We start from the raw sequence: 13,671 nt of genomic DNA, 5'->3' as shown, positions 1-13,671 counted from the left end.
TCTCTCTGCCACTTGACTTGGATCATCTGTACGTCGCCTGCCACTCCCTTCACAAGCTGGGTTCCTCCCTCAACTTAAAGAAGTCTCATGTGACACCTACCCAGCGGCTCCAGTACATCAGGGAAGTGCTAGACACATCCCTGGGGCAGTGTTCGCCTCCCCAGGTGAGGGCTCACCACATTCTGCAGATGGTGGACAAATTTCAATGTGCCCAGAGTCTCCCGGCGTTCGAGTTCTTGAGATTGCTTGGCCTCATGGCATCCTGCATTTTACTGGTGCCAGAGGCCAGGCGGCGGATGAGATCTCTGCATTGGGCACTCAAGATACAGTGGTCGCAGTTCTCTGGCAGGATGTCGGACCCCGTTCGGATTCCGCCCTCGGTCGCCCATTTTTCAGCCGTGGCCGGAGGTGACGATCGTGACTGACGCATCCCTCACGGGTTGGGGAGCTCATGCCAGTGAGCTGACAGCCAGCGGTCGTTGGTCTCCGTCGGAGTCCAGACTCCACATCAATCTGTTAGAGCTGTGGGCTGTCAGGCTATCCCTGAAGGCTTTTCTGCTGGCTGTGCGGGGGAAGAATGTCCTGATTATGACGGACAATACAGTGGCCATGCACTACCTCAACAAAAAGGGGGGGGCAGGGTCTCTCCCTCTGTGCAGAGAGGCGATGCAGCTCTGGGCCATCCAGCAGGAAATTTCGATCTCGGCAGTTCATCTGGCCGGGGATGAAAACATGGCGGCGGACGCTCTGAGCAGGCAGAGCACGGTCTCTCACGAGTGGGAGCTGGCTCAGGAAGTTTGTTTGGAGATCTTCGCCGTTTGGGGGACCCCACAAGTGGATCTCTTTGCCACCAGTGTCAACCGTGGGAATTTCCTCCAAGAGGAGCCTTAGGAGATGCGTTCGTAGTGGAGTGGTCCTTCCCACTACTGTACACGCTACCTCCAGTTGCCGTCATTCCGTAAGTGTTGCAGAGGTTACGGAGGTTCGGTTTCCGACTGATCCTCATTGCTCGGGCATGGGCCAGGAGATCGTGGTACCCGGACCTTCTAGACATGTCCATCTGCCCTCCACGCCGTCTTCCCTACCGAGACGATCTGCTCTCACTGGAGGGGGGTCGGGTTCTCCATCCAGAGGTAAAGTTCCTCAGCCTTCATGCTTGGTATCTGAAAGGTTGAGGTATAAGGATTGGGACCTCCACGAAGATGTGATGGAGGTGTTGCTTTTGGCCAAAAGGCCTGCAACAAAATCCCTGTACCGTTGCTGTTGGAGGAAGTTCTGCGACTGGTGCAGGGTACAGAATGTGGATCCTTTCAAATGTTCTATTCCTTTGGTTTTGTCTTTTTTGCTTTCTTTAGCCCACAAGGGCCTTGCAAGTAGGTACCATTAAGGGGTACCTGGCGGCGCTGTCCATATTTAAGCGCTCATCTGAGGGATGTTCTTATTTTAAAATCCCTTTGATATCTCAGTTTCTAAAAGGGCTAACTCACGTGTTTCCACCGTCGCCTTTCCAGGTGCCGGGATGGGATTTGAATTTGGTTTTAAAGTTCCTAATGGGAGCTCCGTTTGAGCCCTTACCTTCTTGTCCATTGAGGCTGTTGTCCTTTAAAACTGTATTTTTAGTTGCGGTTACTTCCGCACGCAGAGTGAGTGAGTTGCAGGCACTTTCTGCTAAACCACCCTTCACTGTGCTGCATAAGGACAGGGTTGTTCTTAGGGTGCGGCCTACCTTTCTTCCGAAGGTTGTGTCGGAATTCCATCTGAGCCAGAAGGTATTTCTTCCGCCATTCTATCCTCCTCCACATCCTGGAAGACGAGAGGCTCCATAGGTTGGACCGTAGGAGAGCTTTGAGTTTCTGTCTCTCACGGATGTCCTGGGTCAGAGTGGACGATCAGCTCTTTATTGGTTATGCTGGAAGGCGTTTAGGTCAGGCTGTTTCCAAGCAGACCTTGTCTAGATGGATCATTTTGACGATCTCTGAGTGTTATCGTTTGGCGGGGAAGGACCCTCCAGTAGGCTTACGGGCTCATTCTACAAGGGGTATGGCTGTCTCCACTGCACTACAGAGGGGTGTTCCGATTCGCAATATGTGCGAAGCAGACACATGGGCCTCTGTCCATACTTTTGTGAAACATTATTCCCTGGACTCTATCCATGGGCAAGATTTGGCCTTTGGTAAGGCGGTCCTCTACTCTGCAATTTGATTGGGCATTCTAAAAAAAAAAAAAATTTCCCACCTCCTTGCATTGGTACTGCTTTGGGAGTCTGTCAAAGATGTGGAATACATCGGAGGACACAATCACCTCGAAGAACAAGTTACTTTCTTACCTGGTAACGTTCTTTCGATGGGATTTTCCTCTGAAGTATTTCACATCGTACCCTCCCTACCTGCCCCTCTACAGAATGTCTTATGCGATTGCAGCTTCGGTTTCTACAAGGCTTTCTGTAGTCATACTGGCAGAAGATGGGTGCCACATGTTCTGAGGGGAAAAAACTACATCTGAGGCTATGGGCGTCGTGCGTCCTACATGTAACATCCGGTGACGACGACCGTCGGAGGAGGTCCTCGAGGGAGCGTAAAGACGTCATCGACGCAGGACGCCTACGCCAAAAAAGTTTTCCAAAGCAGCACAGCTGTGGTAATCAATGTCAAAGATGTGGAATACGTCGGAGGAACATCCCATCGAAAGAACGTTACCAGGTAAGAAAGTAACTTGTTCTTCTGCAGGCTCTGCTCCGTCTCTTTTCTCTTCCTCCCCACTGCAATTTTTTGTCAAGCTTGCCTGTGCTTCTCCACCTTGCTTCCAACACTGCTCGATTAATCCTTCATGTTCCGCGGGTGGCTGTCTCCGTCTAGCATGGGCTACCTTGTCTTTTGATTTTGACATTAGGTCCTTGTTAACTTTTTGTGTTCCCTCTCTGTGGTACTAATATAGTTCAGCTTGCTTTTACACTTAACCCTCTCTGCCTGAGCAGCCGTCGATCATTATTAATTTCCACTTACAATTGGTTGCATGTTTCTGCTGCCATCAGCCAGCGTGGCTTTAGGGTTTGTCACCTCTGTTCCCCTTTCAGCAACAGTCACTGAATATCCACAGTAGAGAAACAGTCCCAATGCTCAATATGAACCCACAGTACCCTCACTTGTTTCTGCTTCAGTCAAAAATGGTGTCCCGCCTTTCCACCACTCCACCACATTCAAGGTGCAATGTTCCAGGTACCACCGCTCTGTTATTGCGACTGACCCCACTCACTTTCTCTGCATTCATGAGCAGTGCACATACTTCCGGCATAATATTAGTCCAACTATGGGTTTCACTTGTGCAGCCTCTGTAATATATAGCCCCACTCAATAAGATTCATGAAATATCACCATCCAGACCCAGTACTGGCTTTCTTGTAGCCTTGTGCCACTACTCCTTACATTGACCTATATCACATATGCAACTGAACCACTCCCTCAGTTATCCGGTCAACTTTATACCACCTTCCACAGTGCAATGTCTCTATCCCTGCCAAAATCACGGGATCCTTAAAGGGCTCTTACTGTTGCAGGTTAAATTATCTAATTTAAAAGTGGCCCAAAGCGTCAGCAGCTCCTCTAATCTTCCAACAAGAATGCAATCTATAGTCCTTCACTTTCCCACTGTGTGCCTACACAGCTGCAAAACAATTATTACCAGAGCTTTACAAGGACTTCCACAGTACCCTGCTTCGGGCACTTGCCGTCACTGCCTGGTGCCCTTCAGCGTTAATGCTGCGTTGAGCCCATTACAAACATTCCAACTGCACGTCGGCTTCACCCACTATAGTAGGCAGTGCTCTGTCCCGCGTTTTGAATCTTTCCTCACCTTTCCTTCCCTCTGCAAGCCCATCTGTTCCATTTGGACACATAATGGTTTAACATATACATTAAACCTTCTCCTTGCAGACAATGTGTCTAGACTATGTTCCAATGCAAATAAAAACACACATGTAACAACCACAGCTAAAAACGTGTGAGATCCTTTCATATTAAAGGGCCATAATACTCTCCTTGCAAGGTAACCAGGACATCTTGATAAAACTTCCTTCTCAAGAGGTATTGGATTTACCTCTTCCAACCTGTGACCTTGCAGAACCAGATAGAATCCAAGCAAACTACTCACTGAGCTCAGCACAGGAGTGTTCTATATCTAGAACCCAACTCTTTCCCCTGCTCTGTAATAAGAGATTGTCATTGGGAGAGAGTCTTTGGCAGAAGGTACTGATGCCTATGTTTTGAACTGTTACCTCGTGGACAAGAAGCAAGAGTGTGTGCGAAGCTTGCACGTGTCACCTTGCTCTGTGCTGAAAACGTGGGTAAGTGGAGCCAACTTCTCCACCGTCCTGACATATTCTTTCTTGACACTTTTCTTTTGAATACATTGTTATCCCACACCATTTGTATTTAGAAGTAAGGATTGGCAATAGGTTTATTAGTGTAGGCCCTTTTATTTTGACAGACTCCACTTGCACTGCATTATTATTATTGATATGTTATATTTATATTTTGATTGGTTATTTTTTTTTTTATAACTCTGTTTATTGGGTTTAAAAAGCATAACATAATAACAATAAGCATGAATCATCGGCATACAACAAATGATAGAGGCATAGCAATATCAAGAGCAAGAGGGGTCCCACAGGGTCAAGGGCCTATGACAGTTGCAGGACAAGGCAGGCAAATAGTGTTATTCGCGGTGTTGATCTGCATCCATCGGCGGGTGATTGGTTATTTATAACGTACTTAATACCCTGAGGTTTCTAAGTGTGGACCCGGGGATCAAACCTGTGTTGCTCTGCATCGTCTTGCTTCGAAGGCGAGCGCGTTGCCCCTGAGCTATCTTCTCGCGACAGTTGACGGTCGTAGCTTGCTTCCATCCTTAGATTTAGGTTTAGATAGGCTTTCAACCCATTTGAAGTTCAACAAACACCCTTTAACTGTGGTCACTTGTGTCTGTCTTCACTGTTTGATACCAGGCCTTCCTTACAGTTCTGAGAAATCAAATTCTTTGTAGGATCAGGGATCGTCCCATACTGAGGGTCATTTGGGTTTAATGTGCAAAGGGCCTTAGATGGTGGAAGTTACGACTTGGCCTTCTCTCTTGAGTCACCTGTGGGTCCCAGGAGTGCGCGATTTGATATCTAACCTCGATAGGTTCCAGACTTGGTTTGAGGCGGGACTAACACTGGTTGGCCATCTATGGGTAAAGGGAAAGTTTATTACTCTCTTGGAGCTGGAGGAGGCCCTGGGAATTGGGAAATTATCAGTATTTTATACTTGCAATTAAAGGGTGTATCTATGGATGATAGTTAGAAGGCACAGCTACAACGAGACCTCACCCACTGAAAAAGGTTCTAGATACACAAATGGAGATGAAGGGTTTGATCACTCTCCTGTATCGTATGCTGGTGAATGCCAGCAGGAGTAACACGGATACACTTTGGGGTCGGTGGGAGTGAGACATGGAATTGGACATAGAGGAGATGGTATGGCGCAAAATGTGTAGTAGAGCTTTCAAAACATCAGTTGCCTGCCAATATAAGCTCCAAGGGGTGAAATTACTACATAGGTGGCAATATGACCCGGTGCGTCTTTCCGTGATATTTGCTGGGGTGAGCCCACTCTGTTGGCATGACTGTGGAAAACGGGCCGACTACTGGCACATGTGGTAGGGATGCGATAAGGTACAGATCTTCTGGACCAAGGTGTTAGATTGCATAAAGGAGATTGATGGAGTCATCGGGGAACAGACAGTGATGCATTTTGGACTGGAGGTAGTTGGGGGGTGGGGGGGGGGCAGTATAGGAGTTTACCTCATTTGGCAAATTTTTTGATATTGCCAGCTAGTGCATGTTGGGCTGTTTACTGGAAGAGGTTACTCCACCAGGAAAGACGGAATGGGTTAACAAGTCCAAGAATATTTATGTGATGGGGAGGATCACTGCGTCCCTCCACGGAAGTAATTTGGTATTGGAGAGTGAATTAAGTGGTTTTTGTGCTAGGTACATTCCCATGTGATGCTTACTGGTCACGAGGGTGGGGGATGGCTGTACCAATGGCAGCGAAGTCTGTGGAGAAGGTCTGTGCCTCTCCTCGCCGTGGAATTACAGGGGTATTCGGGTTGGTGCATGCTTTCATTGAAGATTTCTTATGGGAACGCCATGTGTTGGGTAAGGTATGATGTCGCACAGAAGGAGACGAGCTAAGTTCACTCAGTTGGTGGATGTATGTTGCCTATACCGGGGACGGTGGAGGGGGAGATGGATGGATGGATGGAGGAAGGTGTTGAGGGGAATTTAAATTCTGAATCCTTATTTGTGATGTTATAATTTTTTTGGTTGAAATTCCCCTTCTTCCTTTTCTGTACAAATAGAATTTGATTTTGGGAAAAAAATGCTTGAGATATTCTCAAAAGCATTGATCATTCCAACCTCAACAGACCGAGTGCCCCACCATGCTTGTACATGCCGGCACAGTTCCTATGAAGAGAAGAGTAGTGTCTGTATGCCTCAGAGCTTGGACATCCTCCCGAATAACGAAAAAAGTCACTTGAGGCCTTGACAATGAAAGTTAGAATTCTGGCGACGGAATCTCCTGTTCAAATAGCGTTGCAACACAGCAGACTTGATTTTCTACTGTTTCCTTTGGATTCGACTTAATATACTCCAGTCTCCAGGAGCAGATATTTGTATTTTCTGACCACGCATGCGATTTACAGTGACTAAGATAACACGATTCCTTTCGGTCTAAAACCCTTGGGACAAGCGCAGTGACCACAGTGATAAGACAGTGGGATCCAACCGATGACCTGATTTTCGGGGAACCAGACTTTATTGATCTTGGATGTCAATACACTTTCTAGACTGGTCCAACCTTAAGGATGTTTTAGACCAACCACCACAAAGTGAGACTGTGCTTCTGTTTAAAATGGTGGTCTCCGACCCCATAACAACATTATGGCATAATTCTTGTTCGGCACCAACAGTAAACAGACTTGGCACAAAAATACAAACCAGCATTGACAGGCCCGGCCTACCACTCTAGGCACCCCACCCTTGGGAGCCTGGTGGTTTAGTCTGCCACTGCCAAAGGATCAGTGTTTCCCTCTCTGCCACAGAAAGAGCAAGTAACATACTGGACACCCTTGCAAAGCATATTTTTGGCTGTATGCGGCTGATTGTGTGGCTGGAGTCATTGAGATGGCTACAGTGATTCAGAGATATTCCCAGATGAGGACTTTGGGATTTCCATCGGACGTCCAGGCAAAACTGCTCAACATGCTTTTCGACAGAATCAAGTTGTTAGGGTTAAAGGCCGATAATTCTTAAGAAAATTGGAAGGAGTTGAAGGTATAAATAGCGCTGTATGAATAAACAACTACAAGGTCACAGCCAAGTCACTACATTTTGCAGTAGAGCTACTGGCAGGTGATTCTTTTGCTTCTATTTTATTGGCTTTCTCTAGGGGCTGTTGTTTTGGACCCTTTCAGCAGTTTGTGCAGAGAGGTAAAACCTGTTTCTCAGCATTCAGAGGTGTACAGAGATGGTTCACAGGACCAGAAACTGGAAGAAACACATAAAATGTTTGAGTGCCTACAGCTCCTCACAGAAATCTATTTGACTTTGCACTACAGCTCAAAACTGGTGGTAGGAAGAATCTTGGGGTTCTTGAATAGTTGGGAGTACATTACTTTGGATGCCTGGGTCCTTCGCGTGGTTTCTTGTGGCGATTGTCTCCCATTCGTCCAAAGGTGTCTAGATCATCCCCCCTGAGGAAAATGCCATCCTCAGACTCTGTCCTTATTGAGGAGGCTCAGACTCTGCCCGAAAAGTTAGCAATAGAACCATTTCCGTGGAAGGAGTGTGGAAAGGGATGGTACTCACCCTAATTGTAGGTGCCAAAAAAGGTGTGTTTTATATGCCATCTTGGACTTAAGTCTCCTCAACCATTTTCTCAGTAAGCTTAAGCTGGTGACACTTGTCCAGATTCTACAAACCTTGAGGATCCAAGACTGGTTGGTGTCCTTACGCATCCAGGATGCTTTCTTCCATGTTCCTTTCCATCAAAAGCACAGGACATTCCAACGGTTCATTATCGGCAAGGCGCATTATCAATTTCATGTGCTTTCCTTCAGGCACAGCTCCACCAGAGGGTCTTCACTAAGCTGATGTTGGTGTTTCATCAAGTCTGTTGCACCCCACAGTGGATGTCTGTGGTGGGGAGGAAAGCTCAGGAGGGAGAAGATTCCTGTCTTCCCCTATCTGTACGACTGGCTCATCAAGGCCAGGTCCCCGTACCGGTTTCCTATATCCAACGCATGCATCGCCTTCTGCACAGTTTGGGTACCTCCTTCAGTTCAAATAGACACAAATGACACCCTTATAGACTCTCCTTTTCATTTGAGTCTAGCTGTATCCTCACTCGGGGAAGGCTCAACATCCCTCCCACTACCCCCAGGTAGGATGGAGTCAGAATATATTATAGATGGTGGTTGATTCCAGAACTCTGAGTACTTGCCAGCTCTAGACTTTGGGGCATGTTTGCTTCCTGCATCTTCCTGGTGCCGCAATCCCGACTTCAGATGTGGTCCCTTCAGCAGTTGCTCAGGGCCCAAAGTTCCCAATTCTTGGGCAACATGGGAGATCAGCTTTGTTTTCCACCCAGGTGTTAAGATCCAGATGCACAAGTTCATAAACAGTGGTAAACGGAATGGGTCTTGTACTCACCCAGAAGGACCCTTGGAGATGCTGTGGCAGATTATGTATGTGACTAGGCTTTATCCAGACCCCCCTTACCTCACCAAGAAGAAGACCTTCCCAATGATGCAACCTACTGCCCTATATATTATACGGGACAGGTGAGTTAATCACATGAAAGGGCGACAATGAAATAACGCCAGACAAGGACACCAAGCTGGAAGAAGAAAGGGTGACAATCAGGAGCGTGTTTCACTAAGCAAACAAAACATGCACTTAGCAGAAAATACCACTCCTCACTAACCTGGTCAAGAAGCCCTGGTAAACCTTGAAAAGGGATGCGAGGATGGTCCCCGTCTTGTAGAACTGCCACTGTAAGGTAAATAGAACCACACCTAAGTAAGGCTGAACCAAAAACATACAGAAGTCTAATACCATACAGGAAGTCAGAATGTGTCTTACCGTGACGTGGTGGGAATGGCGTCCAGGAAGTCGGAAGTCCAAGAGGTCGGACGTCCAAGAGGATAATTGGTGAAGGAGGAGGGGAAAAACGAGTGAAGGAAGGTTAGTAATGGTAGTTAACCCTAGCGGCACGAGGGTCGCGCCAGTGTCAGGTTGCAGCACTTAATAACAGCAGAGCGTCCAAAGTCTAGTGCTGGAGATCCCAGGAGGTGACGGGAAATGACAACACAATAAAGAAAGAGAAGGCCAGGACAGGCCAAAGTCGTCAGGGAGCAGGCAGTTTAATTAAGGTACAAAATCAGTAAGTAGGAGAGAAGTCAATAACAGGCTAAGGTCAATGCGGAGCGGACAGCGACGTACCAAATCAGAAGACGAGAGTAGTCAATAGACAGTTAGGAGTCAAAAACCACGAAGAATTCCAATTTCCAAAACGTAGAGCCAGGAGTGGTATCCAAAAGCCAAAGCATGTCGGTAACAGGAAATCTAATGAATCAAACAGCCTCACGGCATAACAACAAAGTTGAATCCAGCTTCTATCCCTCGAATTACGATCAGAAGCGCCGAATCATAGCTGTTTCCGGATTTATACCATTCATGATCAGGGTGTTGCCTGGATATGGCGTATACGCCGACATGCATGTTTTGTGATCACGCAAGAGTGGAAGTTCGCAGAACGTTAAGGTAATGCACCCAGCCTATGGGAAGCCGAACGTGACCATGGCATCTGCCAGGTCGTCTTCCATGATCTGAATACCAAACGTCTCCAGTGCCATAATCTAGTTGATCCATGAACCGGGCGGGCTATAGATGGTAAGCAATGACATGTTGGCAAACCTGTCGCGGGATTCATGACACTAGGAAGCCCAGACCCTATCATGGTGGTCACTGACAGACAGCTTAAAGGCAGGGGAACCTTTCTGGCAGCCGTGGCCAGAGGAAACTGTTTTGGCCGATGCGTGCTTGAATGGCTGGGGTGCCCACTGAGGAATCTCAGGCTGAGCGGAATGTGGTCCTTGGCAGAATCCAGGTTTCGCATCAACATGTTAGAGCTGCAGGTAATCGGGCTTTCACTAAATACTTTCCTCCCTTCCATCTGGGTGTAAAGTGCCCTTATCTTGACGGACAACATAATGGCTATGCACTACCTCAATATATGGGATGGGTTGTGGGGCTCTCTGCCCCTTTGCAGGGAAGCAATGCAGCTATGGGTCTGAGCATTGGAGAATCAGATCATCTTGTTGGCAGCCCATCTAGGTGGGAATGCGAACGTGGTGGGGTATGCTATGAGCAGGCAGCATTCACTCTCCCACGAGGTGGAGTTGTGCCAAAAGATTCTTACGGAAATCTTTGATATCTGGGAAAGCCACATGAGGACCTGTTCACCATCAGCATCAACCGAAAATGTGAACAGGGAGTTTTCTCTGAGTGGGGCAATAGGGGATGCGTTCCTTGTAGATTGGGACTTTGATCTCCTATACAGATTATTACCGATTTCTATCATCCCACAGGTTCTCAGGCGGCATAAAGGTACCAGAGCATGATGATCCTGATCACTTCTGCCTGGGCATGAAGGGTATGGTATGTGGATCTCCTGTAGATGGCCATGTGTCCTCGACACCACCTGATGAGACAGACCTTCTCTCCCAATCTGGAAATCGGGAGATTTGGGGAGAGACCAAGCAGGCGGAGGAGCGGATTCTTCACCCCAACCTCAACACCCTAAATCTCCATTCTTGGATCTTGAGTAGCTGAGGGATAGGGATTGGGATCTGTCCACTGGGGTCATGGAGTTTCTAACTGCTACATGCAAGCCAGCTACCAAAGCCATTGTTGTATCAGTTTATAATTGTGGAAAGTAGGGAGGTGTGTTATTTCATACTGGAATGAATGAGTGATGTCATAAGTGAGCTTGGAATGTCTTGTGTAGTAGAATGCTGCCCACTCTAGAGCTCCAGGAGTGTACAACAGCCATCTACAACTGTTGTTGGAACAATGTTTGTGCCTGGTGCAGATTGTGGGATCTGGACCCGATCGCCAGTCCTTCAGCCACAGTCCCATCAATTTATTTTGACACTCACTCGAAGCGGCCTACAAGTTGGGAGGGTGAAAGTTTATTTGGCAGCCATCTCTGTGTTTTAGAGGATGCTGAGCCGGGTTCTTATTTTGGTATACCTACAGTGGTGCAATTCCTTGTGGGATTGGGTAACATGTCCTCCTCATTGTGTCAAAATGGGACCTGAATCTAGTGCATCAGACAGGAGAGTTACTCTGAGGGTCAAACCCTCTTTTGTACCCAAGTTAATTTCAGAATTTCATCTTGCTCAGAAAATTAATCTACCTGTATTTCATCCTCTGCCTCGCCCCTCAAAGGAGGAAAGGCTACACTATTTCACCCCAAGAAGGGTAAGAGTTTCTATATCTCCAGACGGATCAGCAGTTAATTGCCTATGCAGACTCCAGGAAGGGTTCTGCGGTTTGGAAGCAGGCAGTATCCAGGTTGATAATTCTCTGTATCATCGAATGCAATAGATTGTCTCTGAAGGAGGTACCTTTGGGGCTGCAGGGACATTCCAGAGAGGTGTCCCAGTCCTAGATATTTGCTAAGTGGCCATCTTTATATGCCTTTTCCAAACATTGCTGCCTTGATTCAGTGTATTACCTGTCTGCGCTATTGCAAAAGACGTCCAGCCATATGAAAATCAGTCAGGTACTGCCATCAATGGGAGCAGCCCAGTCCTAACTGCTAGGCCAGGTCCCCCCTGCATGGAAACACAAGCCACCCCAGACAGGTTTCTGCCTTGTTGGGCCTTATCAGTGAGGTGCAGCTTGGTTCTCTGTGGTGCAGCGAGCAAGGGGCCTACGTCTGTGCATACCCTCTCTCACATAGGAAGACAAACCGTAACCAGAAAAGTGATGGTGGAAGGTTTTGAATTAATCTGAACCACTGACACTGCTCTGGGGAACCTTCCGTACCACCGTTTATTTGCCCGTCTGCACCATTGCAAAAGGGGTCCAGCCATTGGAGAAGCCATCCATCAGAAAGAACATTACACCAGGTAAGTAATGTGATATTTTGAAAGAAACAGTACAACAGCAAATTGTTGATTTTGGCTCTTTGATTGTGGATGTGGCCATGAGGCGCTTGTTTCAAGACAAATGGAGATTAAAAGGGCATGTCAATGTTTTGTTTAGTTATGTTAACTATGTTTGGAAATGTTTTGCTAGTACTAATGCTTTCGATTAACTGTTTATTTATGGTGGTTATTATTTTCGTTTTCAACTGACATTTTTGCTCACCAAGAGGCTTGGAACACAGATTTGTGTGTGGGTTTTTTGCTGTGTTGTGTGGTTGTGCACTAGTGCGCTGAGTTATGACACCCGGGCACACTGCAGTAAGCCTGCCTCTGCCGTCCGTGGACGGGGTGTCTCAAACCCCATGGAACGATACAGGATGAAGTCTGCATTATTATCTACTGTTAAAGCGATATCTCAGACTGTGCTAGAAATTACCCGCAAAAGAACTTGCACGTTACATAGTGGAAAACACTCAAATATAACGCAACCTTAAATATTTCTTGTCTCTTTCTTTGCAGAACTTAGCTTGATGCTGGTAGTGCAAAGAGTAAGACATTTGTGAGTTGCCATATTAATGTGTGTGTTATCTTGCAATGGACCAAAACTGTACACACCCTAAAATATAGGCCCCTTCATGTACGCTCGTCATCAATGAGCCTACGTTTCAGAGGGATTTTCCTGCTGGTGGAATTACATTTCTAATGATTGCCTTACTCGTGATTAGGGTGTGTGATGAGTCCCTGGACATTTCAATGGTGAATATTTGATACCCTTGTCTCATTTCTTTCCACTAAAATAACATTTAAAATGGTTCACTTTACCATAGGAAGCAATCCAGTGCGTGGAAGAGTTGAGCATGCAGTGCCCACTGTCTGTCTTCGTGCGTGTTGGGGTGGAGTCAACGCTGGAGAGAAGTCAGATCGCCAGAGACCACATGGGCCAGTTGCTGCACCAGCTAGTACATGCAGAAAAACTCAACAAAGAAGACCTTTTTAAGGGGTGGGTATTTCCTGAAATGTCTCCTGGAACACAGCAACCCCTCCAGATGCAAATTATTTTACGAATGAGAAACTTAGACTAGGCTTCATTGTGCCATTGTATTTTTAAGAATCATGGTAAAACAGTTTTTAAACCAAACCTGCAGCTTTTCGAAGAAACATTCGGCAGCCCACAACCCAAGCACTATAATGTCATGCACCCATTGTACAGCTGCCTTCTCTCATGCCTAAAGTGTATTTCCCCAGAATCTGATCCAGGAGTTTAAAAAAATGTTTTCAATGGGTTGCACACTCCCAGAAATTCCTCATCTGGATAGATATTGCCCTTGCGCCAGCTGCTCTTGGCAAACCTTGCCAGGGGGCATTTTGTATTTCGACAATCCTTCCCAATGATTGGTCTACTCGACTCCAGACGTG

At 46.9% G+C, this 13,671-nt stretch overlaps 1 protein-coding gene across 12 annotated transcripts in view; it reads left to right on the top strand.

Moving 5' to 3' along the window:
* The window catches only part of EIF4G3 (eukaryotic translation initiation factor 4 gamma 3), a 4,880,525-nt gene that overhangs the window by 4,098,367 nt on the left and 768,487 nt on the right, over window positions 1-13,671 (top strand). For all 12 annotated transcript variants that reach the window (XM_069610350.1, XM_069610349.1, XM_069610345.1 and 9 more), the window contains one exon: window positions 13,083-13,255. In XM_069610350.1, the coding sequence (XP_069466451.1) occupies window positions 13,083-13,255 (173 nt within the window). The remainder of the gene's footprint in view (window positions 1-13,082; window positions 13,256-13,671) is intronic.

This window comes from Ambystoma mexicanum, chromosome 8 (assembly GCF_040938575.1).
Source record: "Ambystoma mexicanum isolate Mex_15411 chromosome 8, UKY_AmexF1_1, whole genome shotgun sequence".
Classification (NCBI taxonomy): Eukaryota; Metazoa; Chordata; class Amphibia; order Caudata; family Ambystomatidae; genus Ambystoma; species Ambystoma mexicanum.
Note: the sequence above shows the minus strand (reverse complement) of the source record. Positions and strands in the feature narration are given on the sequence as shown.